The 20,068-nt window shown below is 56.2% G+C and overlaps 1 protein-coding gene across 6 annotated transcripts in view; it reads right to left on the bottom strand.

The window, feature by feature from the left end:
• Window positions 1-20,068, bottom strand: part of EMP2 (epithelial membrane protein 2) — a 53,838-nt gene that overhangs the window by 4,101 nt on the left and 29,669 nt on the right. For 3 of the 6 annotated variants that reach the window (XM_089321694.1, XM_051847421.3, XM_051847418.3), the window contains 3 exons: window positions 4,226-4,364; window positions 3,345-3,435; window positions 149-295 (listed from right to left, as the gene is read on the bottom strand). In XM_089321694.1, the coding sequence (XP_089177820.1) occupies window positions 149-295; window positions 3,345-3,435; window positions 4,226-4,303 (316 nt within the window). In that variant the 5' untranslated portion in view covers window positions 4,304-4,364. Of the gene's footprint in view, window positions 1-148; window positions 296-3,344; window positions 3,436-4,225; window positions 4,365-15,147; window positions 15,306-20,068 lie in introns of those variants that run through there. The other 3 variants (XM_051847422.3, XM_051847419.3, XM_089321693.1) reach the window with 2 other exon arrangements.

Below are 20,068 nucleotides of genomic sequence, written 5' to 3'. Positions count from 1 at the left end.
CCCCCTAACGAAACACAAACTCCCAAAAATAAAGCTTGCCTCCCCCTCTCCCTCCCAAGTCCCCACCCGCCCACCGCCCTCCTCCTGGCTCCCCGGCCTGGGTGGCGGGGAGGGGGTGCTTGCCCGGGATGCCCCCCGCTTCACTTACACGACATGAGCTGGATGATGGAGGTCAGGACAAACCTCTCCCCTTGCTTGAGGCGGAAGAGCTGCAGCAGGAAGACGAGGAAGGCGATACAGCAGAGGATGGTGGACAGGATCATGCTGGCCTGCACGGCCTGCAGCGTGGAGAACTCTGCGGGCAGAGGGTGGGCGCGGGGCTGAGGACGGCACCCGACAGCCCTGAGCAGGGACAGCAGCAGGCGACCGGGCAGGGGTGCTGGCTGTCGTCTGCGCGGTCGGAGCCTGAGGGTGGCTCGGAGCCCTCCAGACCCCCTGTCCCCGTAGCGCCCACCCGTGCACCCGCCCCATCCCCCTCAATGCCCTTGTTTGGGAAAAGCAGCAGGAAGAGGCTGCTCCCGCTCCGGGTCACGGGGCCCACATGTGTGGTCAGGGACGGGGGGGGGCTCCCAAGGACAAAGGCCCGGGTTCCCGCCTGGCCGATTCGGAATCAAGAGGTCAGGAGGGGGCCTTGGAGTCTGCTCCCTGGAGGCGCCCTTGGGGCCTGGCGCGCCTGCAGCCCAGGGACTGGCTGAGGGAGCTCTGCCAGCTCCGTGTCCCCGGGGGGTGGCAGAGGGGGCCTGTGTGGTGGCCACGCAGGAAGAGGGGAGGGGTGCCTTGCTTTTCAGACCGGCCCTAGGAGGGCGGCTGTGAGGGGCTGGGGCAGTTCCAGTGGAGAAGGAACGAGGTTGCAGGTGGGGGCACCAGTGTGGGACAGGGCACGGCTGAAGCTCCGTGCTGGCTGTGTAGACACGGACATGTGCACACAGACGGGAGCCCGCTGTGTGGGTACGGTCTCTAGCCTGTCCTAGGAGCCGCTAAGACTCTCGCCTCATTGGCTGGGAAGGGGGAGTGGACTCACCTATGTTTCGGGGGTGTGGGCAGGGAGGGGTCCCCATGTGAGACTTGGATATTCCCTCCAGGACGCAGCTGAGACAGGGGCTGGGGGCTGTGCCCAGGCTGGCCAGGAAATCTAAGAACTTTTTTTTTTTTTTTAATTTTTGCAATCTTGTAGGTTTGTGTGAAACTGGCTGGCAAGAGCCTAACTGGTAGGTACTCAAAGAAATGTAGAGAGCCACGGATCCCAGATCCTGGAGAGATCCCAGATCCCAGAGAGATCCCAGATCCCGGAAAGCATCTAGCAGTGGGTGGGAGAGGCCAGACCACGCCCCTCCCCCGGCACACTGTCTCCCAGAACAGGCGGAAGCAAACCGCAGGCTGGAGTCAGAAGTGGCAAGAACCGAGTGAAAAGGGGCCCGAGGCCCATGGCCGGGGTGCTGCGGGCGGTCTCTGTCTCGGTGTGGCTGGGGCTACCCGGGAGGGGGTACGTGCGGTGGTCAGAACACACTGAACGTGAGCCTTAAGAAGTGTGCACATCCTTGTCTGTGCATCATCGTGCCCCTCACTGAGATCACAAAGCCCAGGGACTCCCCCAGGCTGTAACCCTCTGCTTGGAGCTGTCCTCCCCCACTTCAGCCAGCACACAAAAATGCAGGTTCCTGGGCCCCGGCCCCCGAGCACCTGCTACCCCTGCTGTCTGGTGGGCGCTGGGAATCTAGACCTTTAGCAAGGACCCCAGTAACCCGTGTGATGGGGCCCACGTGGAAAACATGGAAGAGCGTGGGTTTTTACAACAGGGTTTCTCCAAGTTGGGGGTGGGCGCAGAAGGAGCCCTTGGCGGCCCAGGAAGCGCGTGCATGGAGACCGGGAGGCGAGGAAGAGGAGCCGCTCGTCCCGGGGCTCAGGGACCCCGCGCTGGAGGCCTCCACCCTCGCGCGTTGCACCACCTGCTAGGGTCAGGGTACGGGGCGGCTCCCTGGCCTTGGTGAACGCGGAAAGCAGCTCATGTGGGCCTGGGGACTTCAGGGGGGCCGTGCACGTGGCCAGACCTGGATAACATCACCGCGTTTCAGCCTAGGATTTTTTTTTTTAAAGCTTTCGGCCCATGGCGAGGGGTGCCAGTTTGTCACGGATGGGAGAGCAAAGGTGCCCTTTGAAAGAGCGTGAAGCGAGGCAAAGGTGAGCCGTGTCACCGCGGGAGCCGGAGAACGTGAGCGGGAAAAGCCCAGGCCACAGTGTCCCCGGCTTTGGGGACCACGGGGTCCTCTTTGTTGCTGGGTCTTGGGATTTGGTTTTTCTTTTGCTAACAGCTCTTTAAAAATGTGCCGCTTGTTCTTAGCTCCTGAGCTACACACAAACAGCCTTGGCAGAATTCAGCCAATAGATGGCTGGCCCCTGTTTTAAAGAGAAATACAAGTAAATAAACCCCACGTCGCGGGTACAAAATCCGGGGCGAGCCCTTCCGCGGGCCACATGCAGGGGGACAGCTGTGGCTGGCCAGATGGCCCTAGGGTCAGCTCAACAATCGGCCCTGGGGGCCGGCGCCGCGGCTCAATAGGCTAATCCTCTGCCTTGCGGCGCCGGCACACCGGGTTCTAGTCCGGGTCAGGGGGCCGGATTCTGTCCCAGTCGCCCCTCTTCCAGGCCAGCTCTCTGCTGTGGCCAGGGAGTGCAGTGGAGGATGGCCCAAGTGCTTGGGCCCTGCACCCCATGGGAGACCAGGAGAAGCACCTGTGTGCAGCGTGCCGGCCGCAGTGTGCCGGCCACAGCGGCCATTGGAGGGTGAACCAACGGTAGAGGAAGACCTTTCTCTCTGTCTCTCTCTCTCACTGTCCACTCTGCCTGTCAAAAAAAAAAAAAAAAAAAAAAAAAAAAAAAAAAAACACGGCCCCGGGGAGGCAGCGCTCCCTGTGTTTCTGTGTTTACAAAGTCCAGAGGCGGCATGGCAGGGGCACGGTCATCACCCCCACCCCACAGCCAAGGACCCTGAGGCTCCCAGGGCGTCAGTGACTCGGACTCGCCCCAGGTGAGGCCGCACAGCTCCGAGGAGCAGAAGCCAGCTCTGGGCTTTCAGCCACTGTCGGCTGCTGAGACCGGGAACATAAATGACCATCTCTGAGACTAGCAGAGGCCAGGCTTGGATACAAGAGGAGGAGGACTCGCTGGACAGCTACGGAAGCTGGAGACAGGCTCAGGAACAGAAGGGACGAGAGCCGACCCAGCCGCTGCACCTGCCCCAGGAGGCGTGGCGCACACTCAGCCTGGGCATCCGGAGAGGGGGAGGTGCGCGCGGGCCCGAAAACCCCAGCGCCTCCCTCCGGCTCCTCCCCTGCCTTCACACTCACCCTGGAAGTTGTCACCGATTTCTGTACAATTTGTGTTGTTGAAGCAAATTCTCCAGACGTCTGCAACAAACTCCTCTCCGACCCACCAGGCCTGTAGGAGATGAAACACAGGGTTGGGCGGCAGGTCAATGACGCCAACACCGGCAGTGAGCACGGGGCTCTGGCTTCTCAAACAGCACGGGCCCCCTGGGGATCGCTTGGGGAGAGGGACCCGAGGCAGGGTCTGACTCAGGAGGCGGGATGGTGGCGCTGTCCTTGGAGAGCCTGGGAGACTCGAGCCACAGAAGCTACAGGGGCGACATGACAGGGGTCCACAAAGGATGCTGGTTGACACCCTCCTGCCCTCAGACACTTTCCGCCCCAGGGGAATGTGGAGGCTGTGGAGAGTCGCAAGCGTGGGTTCTCTGGGTCCCCCGAGATGGGTCACCCGGGGGATGCAGGGCGGTGACCCTGCTCCCCACAGGGCACTGGGCGATGTCTGAACACAGTCTTGGCTGTGCTCACAATAGGAATGAGGCAGCTGCTGAGACCGGGGATGTCGCTACGTGAACACCCTGCAACGCCCAGGGCAGCAAGGGGTGGCGCGGGCTGCAGAGACAGCAGCGAGAGGCCGGGAAGGAGAAGTGGATCCCACAGCATCCTCCCGGCATTCCCTGCGCCAGGCTCTGCAGGAGGAGCGGAGAGAGAGGCCAAGGTCCCTGCCCTCCACACCTGACGGGGGCCGCTCCAAGAGCCCCGCCCGGAAGCCAGGCGTGGAGTGGGGGATGCCATGGGAGGGAGGACACCCCCAAACTGCGGTCACCCGGGCGGCATTCTCCATCCCGCTTCCACGGACTCTGGGGTTCGGGGCTGGGAGACGGTGCCTGGGAAAGGGGACTCACATTGTCAATGGTGGCGATGAACAGCAAGGCCGCGGAGACGATGTGGAAGAAAATGATGAAGACGAGAAGCACCAGCATGTTGGCGGGACAGGGTGGGCCGAGGGGTCACCGGCAAAGCCCAGGGACGGATGTGCTGCTGCTGCAGAGGGTCAGAGCGAGGCGTCCAGACGTGGCCACGAAAACAAAATGAAAATGGAAGATCAGCCGCGCTGACCGAGGTCCTGGAACCTCAAAACCAACGCCCGTCGTCCCTTGCCTGGAGACACGTGTGGCTGGGGACCACTCCTGGATGGATCCAGACGCCACACGCTCCTAGTGGAGGAGGAGGGTGCGGGCCAGCCGGAACCCCTAATTCACAGAAGCACCGGGCCAGGAGGGAGCGGCGTGTGTGTGCCAGAAGCTGTCCGGACCCCCACGCCCAGGAGCCCACTGTTGGGACTTCTGATCAGAGGCCCTGTTTTGTAACAAAGCAAAAGTGCCCGTGATTCAAAAATATTTCCCAATGACCTGACCATTCACCAAATTAACTCCCAAGCACCCCTTCTCTCTCTCTCTCTCTCTCTCTCTCTCTCTCTTTTTAAGATTTATGTATTTATTTGAAAGTCAGAGTGACAGAGGATAAGGGACAGAGAGATCTTCCACCTATCCATCCATGGTTCACTCCCCCAGTGGCCACAATGACCAGGGCTGAGCCAGGCTGAAGCCAGGTCTCCCACATGGGTGGCAGGGGCCCGGGGGCTCAGGCCATCCTCTGTTGCTTTTCCCAGGCCGTTAGCAGGAGCTGGATCGGAAGTGGAGCAGCTGAGACACGAACCAGCACCCATATGGGATGTCAGCATCTCGGGCAGCAGCCTTTCCCGCTACGCCACAACGCTGGCCCCCAAACAACCCTCCTCTTAACGTCTACTCTGTCCTTTGTCAAGTACCCAACCCCAAGTATTTCACTATGGTAATGGAAATGGGTCAACACAGCTGTCATTTCATTTTCTTCTCTGAGATCACACAGCAAGACTACATTTCCCAGACTCCCTTGCAGCTAGGTTGGGCCTTGTGACTAATTCTGGCCAATGGGCCGCGATCCCATGGGCATGTGTCATTCCTGGGCTGAAGCAGAGGAGCAAGTGTGGAGTCTCTATGCTCCCCCTCCCTAACGAAGCAGCTGAGGATGGCGCAGCCCCTGTATGTGGACGCCTCACTCCTTTGACAGATACTGCGATTGAGGAATGCGCCTTGGGATGTTAAACTTCTGAGATTTCAGCATAGCCCCGCCCCCCCCCGAAGACGATCTGAATAATCTACAACAGGAAGTGACTGCCAATGAAATGGGAAATTTTGCAAAAGAACCAGAGTTGTATCAAGCTGATGAGAGAGACACTAGAGAACCACTCAAACTGCCCCAAATGCACGGACACATGAGAACTTGTCTGCGATGCGGGACTTCACCATAAAAGAGGCAAAAAATAAACACAGGTGAGGGGGAAAGGAATAGAAAAGTCACACTTGGGAAAGTGGGTGATGCCTCTGAACATGTTTACAAACATGACCTCATCTTGCTCAACCAAAAATTGTCCCCATCGATGTCACATCAAACTCTCTGGCTGAAAGAAGTACAACCCCCTAAAATCAACACCTGGTTCATTCTTCTATCACTCCAATAATCCACGACCAGACACTACAACATTTTGTAGAAAATAAAATTAAAAAGTGAAGCTAACACTTTTTAAAATGCAGCCCAAATCAGAACCTATTTTGACTTTGATGAAATGTTAGCTCATTTTACATGATACACACGCACACACACACACGCGCATAATCTTCTGAACCACTTGAAAATAAGTTGCCTTTTTATGTCTGAATATTTTAGTGTTTATTTCTGAGACACAAGGACATTTCCCTCCATAGCTGCAGCGTGATGATCACGATTAAGAAAGCTAACAGGGGGCCGGAGCTGCATCCCCAGTATGGACTCACTTCCCTGTTGGCCCAACAACGCCCCCTGCAGCTCTTTCTGCGGCCCAGGGTCCCACCCATGCTTTGCACTCTGTCGTCATTTCTCCTCAGTCTCCTCTTCTCCGAGATGGTTCTGCAGCCTTTATTTTGCTTTTCACAACACTGATATTTTAAGAGTATTATGCATTTATTTTATAGACTATCCTCCAACTCATTCTTGATGGCCCCTAATGACTCTCTTCAGGTTATGGTTTGTTGTGGGGGAGCGGGGGCAGGAGGCTTGCACATACAACATGTCCTCAGCGCATCCCACAAGGAGGCGCGGGGCGGCAGACTGTCCCACTACTGGTGGTGCCAGCTTTGACCGTCTCGGTATGTCTGCCAGACTCTGTCAGCGTACCTTTTCCCTTTGCAATTAAGAAGTAATTTGTGGGAGAGCATTTTTTTTAAATTATTTATTTGAAAATCAGAGTTAGAGAGAGATCTTCTAATTAAAAATGAATCTTAAGAAGAATGGGATGAGAGAGGGAGTAGGAGATGGGATGTTTTGCAGGTGAGAGGGTGGTTATGGGGGGAAGAATGACTACAATCCAAAGATTGTACTTTCAAAATTTATATTATTAAATGAAAGTTTTCTATTAAAAGAGAGAGAGAGAGAGGTATCTTCCATCCAATGTTTCACTTCTGATATGGGCACAATGGCCAGAGGCTGGGCCAGGCTGAAGCCAGGAGACAGGAGCTTCATCCAGGTCTCCCTCATGGGTACAGGGGCCCAAGGACATGGGCCACCTTCTGCTGCTCTCCCAGGCACATTAACAGGGAGCTGGATCAGAAGTGGAGCAGCTGCAACTTGAACCAGTGCCCATACATGTGATGCCAGACTCATAGGTGGTGGTTTTACCCACTAAGCCATGGTGCAGGCCTCGGAAGAGTTTCTTCATTAGGGTGAAATGCACATAATATATGGGGCCAGTGCTGTGGCATAGCAGGTCAAGTCATCGCCTACAGTGCCAGTATCCCATTTGGGTGCCAGGATCGAGTCCCAGCTGCTCCACTTCCAGTCCAGCTCTTGGCTACAGCCTGGGGAAGCAGTGGAAGATAGCCCAGGTCCTTGTGCCCCTGCACCCATATGGGAGACCCAGAAGAAGCTCCTGGCTCCAGATCAGTGCAGCTCTGGCCGTTGCGGCCATCTGAGGAGTGAAACAGCGGATGGAAGACCTCTCTCTCTCTGCCTCTCTCTCTCTCTGCCTCTCTCTCTCTCTGCCTTTCTCTCTCTCTCTGCCCCCCTCTCCTCTGCCTCTCTCTCTCTGCCCCTCTCTCTCTGCCCCCCCTCTGCCTCTCTCTCTCTCTGCCTCTCTTCTCTGCCTGTCTCTCTCTCTGCCTCTCTCTCTCTCTGTAACTCTGCCTTTCAAATAAATAAATTAAAAAAAAAACACTCAATGCCCACAAAGCAATCACTCCCCGTGCTCTCCTCCCCCAGTCCCTGGATCCGCTAACCTGTTTCTGCTTGTGCGCACCTGTCTACCGCAGACCTAGCCCAGAAACGGAAGCACACAACATACTTTCGTGTCAGTCTAACCCCCGGTGGCATCATGTTGTTGGTTTGTCCGTGTTGTGCAGCCTGCACGAGGAGGATTCCACTCTCACTGACATTTCTGAAACAGAATCACGTGGACTAGGCCTGTCGGGCACCAGCTCTCCCGCTTTCTAGCAGGCATGCACCTTGCAGACACAGCCCCTGTCTCCCTCAGTCCTACTCTCCAACCACACTCCCTGTCCCTCCATTATCCCCTCAGGAGACTGAAGCTCACGGCTGCACATGGGTGCCCTCCTCCCCTCCCAGGACTCAACAGTACGATGAGAACTCAGCCTAGGAGGTCCCGGCTGCAACTCTGTGCATCACCACTTGGAAGAACCCAGTGAGCCAGCTCAGAGATTCCTTCAATTCTTTCAATAAAGGACAAATCCCCCTTTGTTTGAGCCTGCGTCATTCTTCGTTGCCATCAAATAGTTGCATTTCTGATCCCTGCAAAAGTGCTCATGGACCAGGCGGAATGCCATGCCACTTGAACATCAGCTGGAGCTCCAACGTGCCAACTTCTTTAGGCCGTGAACTCCAGGGGACAATGGCTCCATATACTGGCCAGCTCAGATGACTCAAACGCATACGAACACATAACTGAAACCTTTTAGATAAGCAGAAAATGGGCTTTCACCCCTTCTCTCCCAGTGTGTGAAATTCAGCTCTTAGAAGCCATGGATGGTGCATTAAGTAACACTGAACTGCATAGTAAAAAGCCCCCATTCCAATCCTTCTGAGTCTACGGGGAAGAGACATAGACTGGCACTAGTGTGGCTCTAACATTTGCCATATTTTTTAACAGATAAATCAGAGCTTTGATTTGGTGACAGTTTGCAGCTAGAATTTAATGATACTAGTTTGAGTTTATTAAATTTATTATCAAGGCTCTTTCTTTTTATAAGACAATACCATTTACAGCAGTGACATAAAGTATCCTTTAAAAACAAATTTTTTTGCAGATTTATAGGGGGGCTGTTTAAGGAAAACATGTAAATAAATGGAGTTGGGCCTCAGTGTTAGCAAGTTTGTATTTATTTATTTATTTCAAAGAGTTACAGAGAGGGAGAAACAGAGAGAGAGAGAGAGAGAGAGAGAGAGAGAGAGGTCTTCCATCTGCTGGTTCACTCCCCAGATGGCCACAAAGCCAGGAGGATCTTCTGGGTCTCCTACATGGTTGGAAGAGGCCCAAGCACTTGGGCCATCTTCTGTGCTTTTCCAGGCCATTAGCAGAGAGCTGGATCAGAAGTGGAGCAGCTGGGGGCCGGCGCTGTGACGCGGCGGGTTAAAGCCCCAGACTGCAGCACCGCCATCCCACATGGACGCTGGTTCGAGTTGCTCCACTTCCAATCTAGCTCCCTCCTAATGCACCTCAGAAAGTAGAGGATGAGCCAAGTTGTTGGGCCTCTGCACCCACCTGGGAGACCTGGAAGAAGCCCCTGGCTCCTGGCTTCACATCAGTTCCGCTCCAGCTGTTGCGGCCATTTGGAGAGGGAACCAAGGGATGGAAGACACCTCTCTCTCTCGCTGTCTTTCAAAAAAAAAAAAAAAAAAAAAAAAAGGAAGTGGAGCAGTTGGAGTTCCAACCAGCACCCACGACGTGGGATACCAGCAGGGTAGGCAGCAGCTCTACCCCCTGCACCACCGAGCCACCCTGAGAATCATTCTTGAGTGTCCGCTTGAACCCCTGAGAAGATTTCGGTTGCAGATTTCAGATATTGGGAACTGTCTCCTGCAGAGAAAGGGGTCGAGTACCGTCTGCAGGCTGGCCTAAGAAAAAGATCGGGTGCTCCTCAAGCGTGGCTAGGGATGGTTTGACCCCTTTGGCCCCCAGGAAATTCAGGAATAGAGAAGTGAACGTCACCTACTTCGTACTCTCCCAGGACAACACCCAGAATTCAGACCCCCGGTAATAAACAAAAAAGGGTACTCAATGAAAGAACTTGCGCCCAGGCCATCGCTGGTGACGTCACCGGAGATTCGGGAAGAAAGCATTCAGCAGCAGTAGGGCCCTTTACTCCTGCATTCCATTCCAAAGTAAATTCTCCCTTCCCTGGCTCCGCACCTGACACCTCCTACGGGGGTAACTTGTTTCCCATGCACCCTATTAGGGCGGAACTCTTACTCCCTACTCATCTTGTTTCCGTGAGGAAACGCTACACCAGGATAACACTTCCGGCCTCGTGCCCCGCCCCTCACTCACTCCTTCTCTCCTGATTGGAGGGAACACCGCTTGTCTGCTCTCCTGATTGGTGGAGCTCCTCCATCACCGCGCCAGGGTGCCGTGCTCTGCCCTTCCTCCAGTGGGGTTTGCGATCTAAACCCCATTCTCTAAACAAGATTTTCTCAAATAGTAACTTCCTACCGAGATCGCTCTTTCCCAGGGTGCCCGATTCCGGCTCTTGCCTTCAATGGCTGCCGGTGTTCCTGTGGATGGCCATTCAGGTGCTTGCAGGCTCTGCTGCCCACGAAATCCTTGCACTTCACTGCCCATCGGCATTAATATTTCCGAAACGCAAATTCCTAGAGGTGGAGGTGCCAAGCCAAAAAAATGTGCCTTCAATTGATCCTACCTGTCATTTTATTTTAATACATTGCAAAGTACACTGGGCACTGTGAGTGCTGTGTCGACCTTGACCTTCAGAGTGCATCAAGAATCCGTGATGTGAGTGCGTGGAGGAGCCTCGAAGCCACACCTCCAACTTCCGAGCATCCCTTGTCCCTCCCAGAAGTGTAACACTGACCTCTCCCGGCCAGGCTTGGCCATCCAAGGGCTGTCCCCAGTGAGGACACTCCCCTGCACTCCTGCCCTCCTCTGAGGACCCAAGAAGGCCTCCTTGGGATGCTGGTTGCAGGCCGGCCCACCAGACCAGGCTGGCGTCAGAGTGACTCCTTGCCATTCATACCACCTTATTTTCTCTTCAAAAAATGTAATACTGGGAGCCAGCGCTGTGGCACAGAGGGCAAAACCACCACCTGCAGTGCCGCCATCCCATATGGGTGCTGGTTCAAGTCCTGGCTGCTCCACTTCCGACCCAGCTCTCTGCTAGGGCCTGGGAAAGCAGAAGATGGCCCAAGTCCTTGGGCCCCTGCACCCACGTGGGAGACCCAGAAGAAGCTCCTGGCTTCTGGCTTTGGATTGGCACAGCTCCGGCCATTGCAACCCTCTGGGGAGTGAATCAGCTGATGGAAGACTCTCTCTCTCTCTCTGCGTCTCTGCCTCTCTGTAACTTTGCCTTTCAAATAAATAAATGATTAAAAAAAAAAAAAGTAATACTGACTACGGATCTGTCTTCCCCACTTCCGTTGCTGCAGACTGATCACATCTCAGTTTCCATGGACTGTTCCCCAGGCGCGGTCTCTCCCTCCACCGCAGTGGGGTCTCTCCCATCACCTAGGTCTCAGCTCAAACAACCCCTCCCCAAAGACAAATCCCCAGCCCCTGGACACACAGGAGCTGCGCCTCCTCCGGCACGCTCGGTCCCGGGCCCTGGGGTTCTTTTCTTCGGGCACCTGCACTTTCTGAACACATCTTACTTGCTCACTTGCTGACCCTCTGTCTCCCTCTAGTCCCTGCTGTGCCCACTGCTTGGAAAGCTGTCATTCTGTAGTTCTCCAAACGCAGAGTTGAACAGGCCACTGGAAACTCAAAGCCTGGATTGTCCAGAGGCAGAAAGCGAGGCCAGGAGGGCCAAGACTCGCCCCGATCCCACGGCGAGGCAGGAACGAGGCCGGGACCAGACTGGGGAATTCTGAACCCCACTCGGCTGCCCTTTCAGCCTCTGCGGGCGGTCCCTTGGGATGCCCGTGACAACCGCTGGATGCTCCAGCCACTTCCCAAAGTCCTCTGTCACCGTGAAGTAGCATTCTGCTTCTGCAACTTTCTCAGGGCCTGAGAAAACATCCAAGAGCTTCGGGGGCAGGTGGGGGCAGGCATTCGGCCTAGCAGCGAGCATGCCGGCACCACGCCGGAGCGTCTGGGCTCAGCTTCTGGCTCCAGCTTCCTGCTGGTGTGGAGAGGCAGCAGGTGACAGCTCCAAATAGTTGTGTCCCTGCCACCACCTGGGAGACCTGCACTGAACTCCTAACTCCCAGCTGTGGCCCAGCCCAGTCCCAGCCTTTGCAGGCAGTTACAGGGTGAACCAGTAGATGGCAGCTCTCCCAGGTTCTGCCTCTCAAAATTTACGGGGCCAGGATTTTGGGGCAGCAGATTAAGCCACCACCTGTGACACTGGCATCCTCTATGGGCGACAGTTCCTGTCCCAGCTGCTCCTCTTCTGATCCAGCTCCCTGTTAATGTACCTAGGAAAGCAGCAGAGGATGGACCAAGTGCTTGGGAACCTGCCACCTGTGTAGGAGACCCCAGTGGAGTTCTAGGCTCCCGGCTTTGGCCTGGCTCAGTCCTGGCTGTTGTAGCCATCTGGGAAGTGAACCAGTGAATGGAGATCTCTCGCTCTCTCTCTGTAACTCTGCCTTTCAGATAAATAAATCTTTTTTAAAAAATAAATGAAATAAAATTTAAACATTATCTTGAGTTGGGGTTTTACCTGCTTAGAGGTGAGCTTTTCTTTTTTTTAAAGATCCATTTATTTGAAAGACAAAGTTAGAGTCAGACAGAGAGAGAGAGAGGCCTTCCATCTGCTGGTTCACTCCCCAAATGGTCACAACAGCCGGAGCTGCGCCAATCTGAAGCCAGGAGCCTGGAGCTTCCCCCAGATCTCCCACATGGGTGCAGATGCCCAAGCACTTGGGCCATCTTCCTCTGCTTTCCCAGGGCATAGCAGAGAGCTGGATCGGAAGAGGAGAAGCCGGGACTTGAACTGGCTCCCATATGGGATGCCAGCACTACAGGCAGTGGAGGACTAACCCACTGCGCCACAGCACTGGCCGCCATCAGCTTTCACATTTCAGCTGCCTCCCCTGTACGTCTCCAATTAACTTATCAACTCCCTGCTTCGGGAGGGGTTCCTCTTTCTCCCCCATTTGCCGCCACCTCCCTCCCAGCCTCATCGCCATCCAGTGTCTGCTTAGAGCAGCCACTGCTGTCGACACGGCTGCCACACCCACACGGAGCCCACAGACCAGTGTACGGGCACCGTAGTTTTTCTCTTGACAAACTGATTTTCCCTGGCGTTCCAGTTGCCTGCTTCCCTTTCTTCCCCCCCTCTCCATGCTGGAGTCAGGAGCCAGAGGTGGGAGTCAAACCCAGACAGCGTGATGTGGGGGGCAGGCATCTGGACCCCCCAGGCTGACTGCCTGCCCCTCCTGCGTGTCTCCCCTAGCAGTGAGCTGTGTGGCTACGCCGAAGCAGTGCTGTCCTGGGGGCTCCACTCGGCCTCCCTCCCCGCCTCCTTCTACCTTTCCTCCTCCAGCTTGGCTCCCCAGGGCTCCGTCTGCTTCCCACGTCCCTTCAGTTCTTCCCGATTTTTTTTTTTTTTAATCATTCTGAGTTTCTGCTGCAGAAGGGCAGCTGTGAAGCGAATGCTTGGTCTTGATTTCAGCCTCGGGGCTGGAGTCACCCTCCGCGGTGCCCATTCGCAGCCAGGCCCTCTCCCGACGCTGCCCGCCCTGCTCTCTGGCATGCGCGGCCTCAGCAGCTGCTGCGGCCACCGGACAAGCAGGAAAAGCCACGCACACGCACGTGCGGCATTCTGCAGGCAAGACCCGCACACGCGCTGCAAAGTGTGCTCAGGGCGCAGGGGGCCGCGTAACTCCCAGACGGGAGGAGAGAAAGCCGGGCTCTGAGGACGGAGACCCTGGTGGGGGGGGGGGGGGCGCCACCCTCGGGAAACGATGCACGGCGCTGGGTCTGCACAGCAACCTGGCAAGCTGACGGGGGCAGGGAATCAGCCCCACCTTGCAGAGACCCCCAGGGCTTCAGGTGACTCAGCAGGGTTTGCTGAGCGGGGAGTCAAGTCCAAGCCCAGGCAATTTCTCTGCTACCTCATTTCTTAGTCACAAGAACAGAACCTAACAGAAAGCACACAGCTGTCAGCAGGGTCCTGTCACCTTTGTATCCCTTCCCTTCGCCTGTGTTCCCTCGGGCTGTGCACCGGGCGGGAGGGGTGTGGGCACCTGCCTGGCAGCTAATGCTTGCAGGTGATGGGGCTAATTAAGAACCACACTTTAGTCTTTGCACTAAAAATAGGGTTTCCTGCATTTAAAGAAATTTTTAATTTGAGAGGCAGGCGCGCGCACACACACACACACACACACACACACGGTGCTCCACCTGCTGATTCACTCCTCCAATGCCCCCATCGGCTGGCTGGCCAGGATCAAAGTCAAGTGCTAGGAATTCAGCCCAGGTCTCCCTCTCAGATGGCAGGAATTCAATTACTTGTCTACTCGGGTCTGCATTAGCAGACACCTGGAGTCATGAGCCGGAACCAGGAATCAAACCCAGGCACTCTGATGTGGGTCACGGGCGTCTTAACCCCCAGGCTACAGATCAGCCCCTGTTCTGGGGGGCCAAGCAGCAGCACTTGCTGTGTTTATTAATCTGCTTCGAGACTGGATGGATCAGCGAGCTGCTGTCTGATCACAGAAAGGATTCACTCAGACGGAGCAGAAGGGATGCAGTGCTGCCTTGTAAACTTGTCACAATGTCCCCCTTCCCATCACACACTCAGGCAGGTCCACGGTGCGCTGCTGGGCGCCCCCACCTCGGCTCAGGTGCACTGCAGGTACCGGGGCAAAGGGTCTTCGGACCAGAGACCTAAACACTCACTGTTGCATGAAACGCCAATAGAAAGAAGCACGTATGTTAGGAGAGACCTAAGATCTTTTTAAAAGAGGAAAAAGAGTCCATTATCAAGGTAAGAGAAGCAGCGAACAGGTTTCCCCCAGCAGTGCACTGTGGCCTGGGCATCAGAAGCGGAGAGAGGACAGCCAGGGAGAGGAGGAGGAAGAGGGAGGAGGGGGCGAGGCCTGGAAGGGTAGGTGCGGCCGAGGGAACTCTGCACAGGATGGGACATTCAGGCTCCTGTGAATTTCAAGTCCTAAGGCTCGACAGGAGGCAGGGTCGTGACCCCGGGAGCATCCACCCTGACCTCGGGTGGCAAACAGGGACACCACGATTGGCACCAATGCTGTCTACTATGAAGCCGTGCCGTCCTGCTGCGTCTTAGACTACTCTTTGCTTACACGTGTGTGTGTACATGTATGTGCACACATGTGTAGGTGCATTCATGTCCGAGTGTATGTGCGCTACACATCTAGCCCAAGGTGTACCACATGCGCAAGTCCTGCACGTGACACAGTGGCACGCCTGCCCCAAGAAGCAATGTTTGCTTTGTCACCAGTGGTGTCTCGCGGGTGAACAGAAGGCCTTGGGACCGCCCACAGGCAGCTTAGGGTCCCCTGCCGTCCTCTCCTTCAAAAAACCACAGACCTTGAGGGGGTTGGCGCTGTGGCGTAGTAGGCTAAGCCTCCACCTGCAGTGCCGGCATCCCACGTCGGCACCAGTTCGTGTCCCGGCTGCTCCTCTTCCATCCAGCTCTCTGCTGTGGCCTGGGAAAGCAGTAGAAGATGGCCCAAGTGCTTGGCCTCTGCACCTGCATGGGAGACCAGGAAGAAGCTCCTGGCTCCTGGCTTCAGATCAGCCCAGCTCTGGCCAGTGCAGCCAATTGGGGAGTGAACCAACAGACAGATCTTTCTCTCTAGCTCTCCTTCTCTCTGTAACTCTGTCACTCAAATAAATAAATAAAATCTTTAAAAAAAAACAAAAACAAAAACAAAACGCAGATCTCCTTGCGGGAGCCCAGCCCCTATTGCTGCTGCCAAGAGGAAGCTGCTTTGGCACCGGCTCCATTCAGGGCCGGCCAGCTCCCGCGAGGGAGAACGCGCTACTAAGCTGACCGCTTGCTCCGCCCAGTTCTGTTCCCACCCTCGGGAGCCCTTCCTACCATTGCAACCACAGCTCAGGCCGTGCCGGAGCCTCTTCCCAGAATCACAGGCACAGAGACCATCCCAAGGTGTGGAGCTTTCTCAGACTAACTCAGGACGTTTGGAGTCGGGAAGGTCTGAGCTGTCCCCCAAGCGAAAGTGCTGCACCCACAGCTCTGCCCCAGAGGCCAGGAGGCTGTGGCAATGTCCCCAGGGCAGGCCTGGCTGGTGACAGCAGCCCGGGCCACACTGCCAAGGGATGCTGGTGGCTCAATCCAGGGCTGGCCGGAAACCTTCCCCCCATCCACCCCCCACACTGCCCACAGTGCTCCAAGGGGACAGTGGCTTTGGCCTCCGTTTCCAGGAAGACAGAGGTCAGCTCAGCCTCCTGCCTGGTATCTGGACACCAGCCAGGTGGGAGCAGCCAGGCATCCGAGATGCACTGCAGACAGCGGAAGCCCGAGTCCCCTGGGTGGCTCAACTTCGTGCTCAGTGTGGCTTAGGCTCCGGGCTCCAAGCCAGCACTTGGCTCTGTCCGGAAATGGCCACAGGCGGGACATTGGATTTGGCAGTGCTCCAGGGCAGAAGCCACTGCTCACGGATGAGTCTGTGTGTGCCGCCCCGGGTCCTCCGGCCCACTGGAGTAACAATAACCTTGACGCTGATGACATCGACATACACCATGCAGTGCCTGCGAGGTGCCAGCCACAGCTCTGAGCTCTTTGCATTTCAGAACTTACTCGTTATTCACCAGAACACACAGGTGGGGGCTGTAATTAACCCCATTTTATAGGCAAAGAAAACAAGGCCCCCCAAAGCTCAGGCAACTTCCCCACAGTCACAATGCTGATAAAGGCTGCAGCAGGATTTGAACCCAGGCCATCTGGCATCAGAGAAACCACCATCCGGCCTGGCCCAAATCTGAGTGTTCTCTCCCTGGGGCCCTGTTCCCTTCAGGCCTGATCAGAAGATCCGTCCAAAGTCCCAGGGTCAGACGCGGCTCTGGATAAAGGCCGTGGCTACCTGTCTTTCCTCCAAGTCCCACCTCCAGGGACACACTTGCGAGGCGCCTGGGGACAGGGGCACCACGTGTCCTGCACACGGGAGGGGACAACCTCGTCCTCAGGTGGCAGGGCTGTGAACCGCTGGACAGGTGAGAAATCAAAGTCAGGGGCCTGTCAGTCCTCCGGTTCACAGGTGGAGAACCGGGGCTCAGAGCCCAGCCTTGCGATGACCAGCCGACTGCTCACCCCTTGTGAAGTGATTATTCAGCAACGAGCATTGAGCCAGCACCCACTGTGAACCAGACTCTGGTGAGACACAGATGAGTAAGGCAAGCTCCTCGGGCCCTAGGAGCCACTGGGCCCATGAAAGACGAGGGTGCATCAATAATTCACAGGTGTGCCAAGACACGTGTGATGTGTGCTGTGAGACACACCTGATGGCATGTGCTGTGACATATGTGATGGTGTTACTGCTGAGACACAGGTGATGTGTGTGCCGTGAGATATCTGTGATGGCACGTGTGCTGACACGTGTGATGATGTGTTGCTATGAGGCTTGTGTGATAACGTGTGCTGTAAGATACATTTGACTGCTGTGACACATGTGACAGCATGTGCTGTGACATAGGTTATGGTGTTATTGCTGTGAGACACGTGTGAAGATATGTGGATATGTGTGCTGTGAGACACATGTGATGGCACGTGTGCTGAGACACATGTGATGCTGTGTGTGCTTTGATATATGTGATGACATGTACACTGACATGTGATAACATGTGTGCTATGAGACACATGTGATGGCATGTGTGCTGTGAGATGTGTGGTGTGGCTGGCCCTGAGTTGGGATGGGGCTGGGTCAGAAGGCTTCACGGAGGAGGTGACCCATGAGCCGGGTCTCTGAGGGTGGGTGGTTTGCCAACAGAGCCTTGGGGAGGAAGGGCTGCAGGCAAAGGATGCACGCTGGCCCTAGGCACAGAGCGTCACCCCGTGAGGCCCGAGACCGCCACAAGTCTCCGCTGGAGAGGAAGCATAAGGAGCCCTGAAGGAGAGCTATCCCAGAGGCTGGGGCAGGGAATGGGCAGGGAAGCCAGGAGCAGGGCTCAGCAGGGGGTGAGTGGGCGGAGCCGTCAGAGCAGCCCCAGTGAGAAACCATGGGAACCCCGACACCACACTGAGAGGGGTCAGAGAGGAGAGCAGGGAGCTCTTGGAGACGCGGAATCCGGGACCTGTGAGGGGCCCAGGGCGGGGCAAGGGTTCTAGAGCCCCTTGCTGGGCCGAGAGGACAGCCGGCCACCGTGCACCCAGGGACTGGGAAGCAGGGGTGCAGCTGCAGGCCGGCAGGAACAGCTCATCTTGTTTCAGACACCTCTGGTGATGGAAATGTGGGAAGATGGGCAGCAAGCAGGGGCGGGGGAGGGGCGGCGTGTGACACAGCAGTGAGGTCATCCCCGGGGACACCGGCATCCCGTGTGGGAGGGGCTGACTCAAGCCCAGCCTACTCTGCTCTGGTCCAGCTTCCTACTAATGCACACCCCAGCAGGCAGGAGGGGACGGCCCAAGGACCTGCCACCCACGTGCTGGACCCAGACAGAGCTCTGTACTCCTGGCCTTAGACTGGCCCAGCCCTAGCTGTAGTGGGCATTTGAGGAGTGAACTAAAGCCCTTCTTGGCTTTGCTCCTCGAAGCCTCTCTCTCCGCCCAATGTGTCGCTGCTGTCGCTTACTCAGGCACCCCGCATCTCCCTGCCATGCCTGTCTCTGCAGGGTGGTCTTTCCAGCACTCCGCACAGCGCCCAGCCCAGGAGTCCGTGTTGAACAAACAGCTGAGGCACTCAAGAACTCATTGGAAGTAAGCACACGGAGCCAGGCTTTCCTTACCATTTTGGAAATAAAAGGACAAATACATACTTAGCAAGGGCCTTGAGTTCCTTCCCACAGGAAAATCGGCAGCCTAGGTGGCTCCCCCGGTGAAGTCGGCCAGTCCTAAAGAAACCACTCAAGGAAAGTGAAGGAGGCCACCCTTACCCCCTTCCATGAGGCTGCCCCTTCTCTGATCCCTGAGCCACACCAAGACGTCACAAGAGACAGATCAGCAACCCTCACATGCATAAGCAAGACATTTATAACGTTAGCAAACGGACTCCTCCCATCGAGAGGTCGGATTCATTTCCCCACCCATTTGATCAGTAAAAGGTGGCAGAGTGGCATGGTGCCAACTCCGACCCAGGGTCTCGGGAAGCAGCAGCACTTCCTCTCGCTCCATCTGCCCACACGTGAATGCACCCAGCCTGAGGTGCTACAGGGCAGGAGATGAGACCAGCCAGCCCCCGGTCGACCACCACCCCAACCCCAGACACACATAAGGACGCCCAACTAAGTGCAGGAAAACCACCCAGCTGAGCCCAGCCCAAACCATCGACCTGCAGACTCACAGCCAAATCAGCATCTCTCCTTTGAAGCTATCAGGTTCCGGAATGGTCTGTCACACAGCAGCAGCCAATTGATTCGGGGCGACAGCGCGCGGTTAGAGTCAAGGCCAGAAGCCAGGTCTTAGCTTCCCCAGAGCCACGTGTGCTCAGCAAATGCTGAACGTGCGCGCCTGCGTGTGTGTTCACAGAACAGCGAGCAACTGCCTGCTCTCTGCCAACAGCTGCTGCCTGACCCCAGCAACACAGCTTGCTGCTGGCCCCCGTCATAAAGGGGCTCCCTGCAGTGAAGAGGCCCCGCCAACACCCAGTGCTGCCCGGAGAGGGCTGGGCGTGCACCTGCTGGCACACGGCTTGTCGGGGTGGGCGTGGGGTTGATTCGGATTAGGTTGCTGGAGTCAAGTTCTGGGTGTTCCCCAAACTCGCACCTGTTAAGTTAGGAACCTCTTTCTCCCCCAGAGCACTCGAATGACTGCTGACCTTAAAGCACCCCCAGGAGTTCAGCTGCGTTCATGTTCACAGCTTCTCCTCTTTCCTACCCAACAAGAGCTACCATTTCTGTACACGGATTGTGTTGGCAGTTACGCATCACTGCCGCAACTCAGCCCACCCCACCCTCGTGAAGCCTCCGGACCAAGAAGCCAGGGCCCCACCTGGTTAACCTGTAAGTTAATACAGGAGGGAGACAGAGGGTGGAAGAAAAGCAGGAAGTAATTCAAAGAAAATGAGGTTGGAGCAAGGACTCGAGCCAGACTGGATGGCAGTCTTGCAGTTCCATCACTCGGTGCCTCAGTTTCCCTGTCTGTAAATTGGGATGACACTGCTATACCTGCCTCTTAGGACCGCGAGGACGTAATTAGTGCTTAGAACAGCGTCTGGCACAGAGAGAATACTGCGGACGTGCTACCAAGCCTTGCCGGGCTCAAGGGCAAGGAGTCTACCATGGACCCACACCCGCTCCAGGCCTTCTCTCCATGGAGCTAGCGTCTTCTCCTCCT

Source organism: Oryctolagus cuniculus, chromosome 19 (genome assembly GCF_051225735.1).
Source record: "Oryctolagus cuniculus isolate XC-2025 breed Fujian yellow rabbit chromosome 19, ASM5122573v1, whole genome shotgun sequence".
NCBI lineage: Eukaryota > Metazoa > Chordata > Mammalia > Lagomorpha > Leporidae > Oryctolagus > Oryctolagus cuniculus.
Note: the sequence above shows the minus strand (reverse complement) of the source record. Positions and strands in the feature narration are given on the sequence as shown.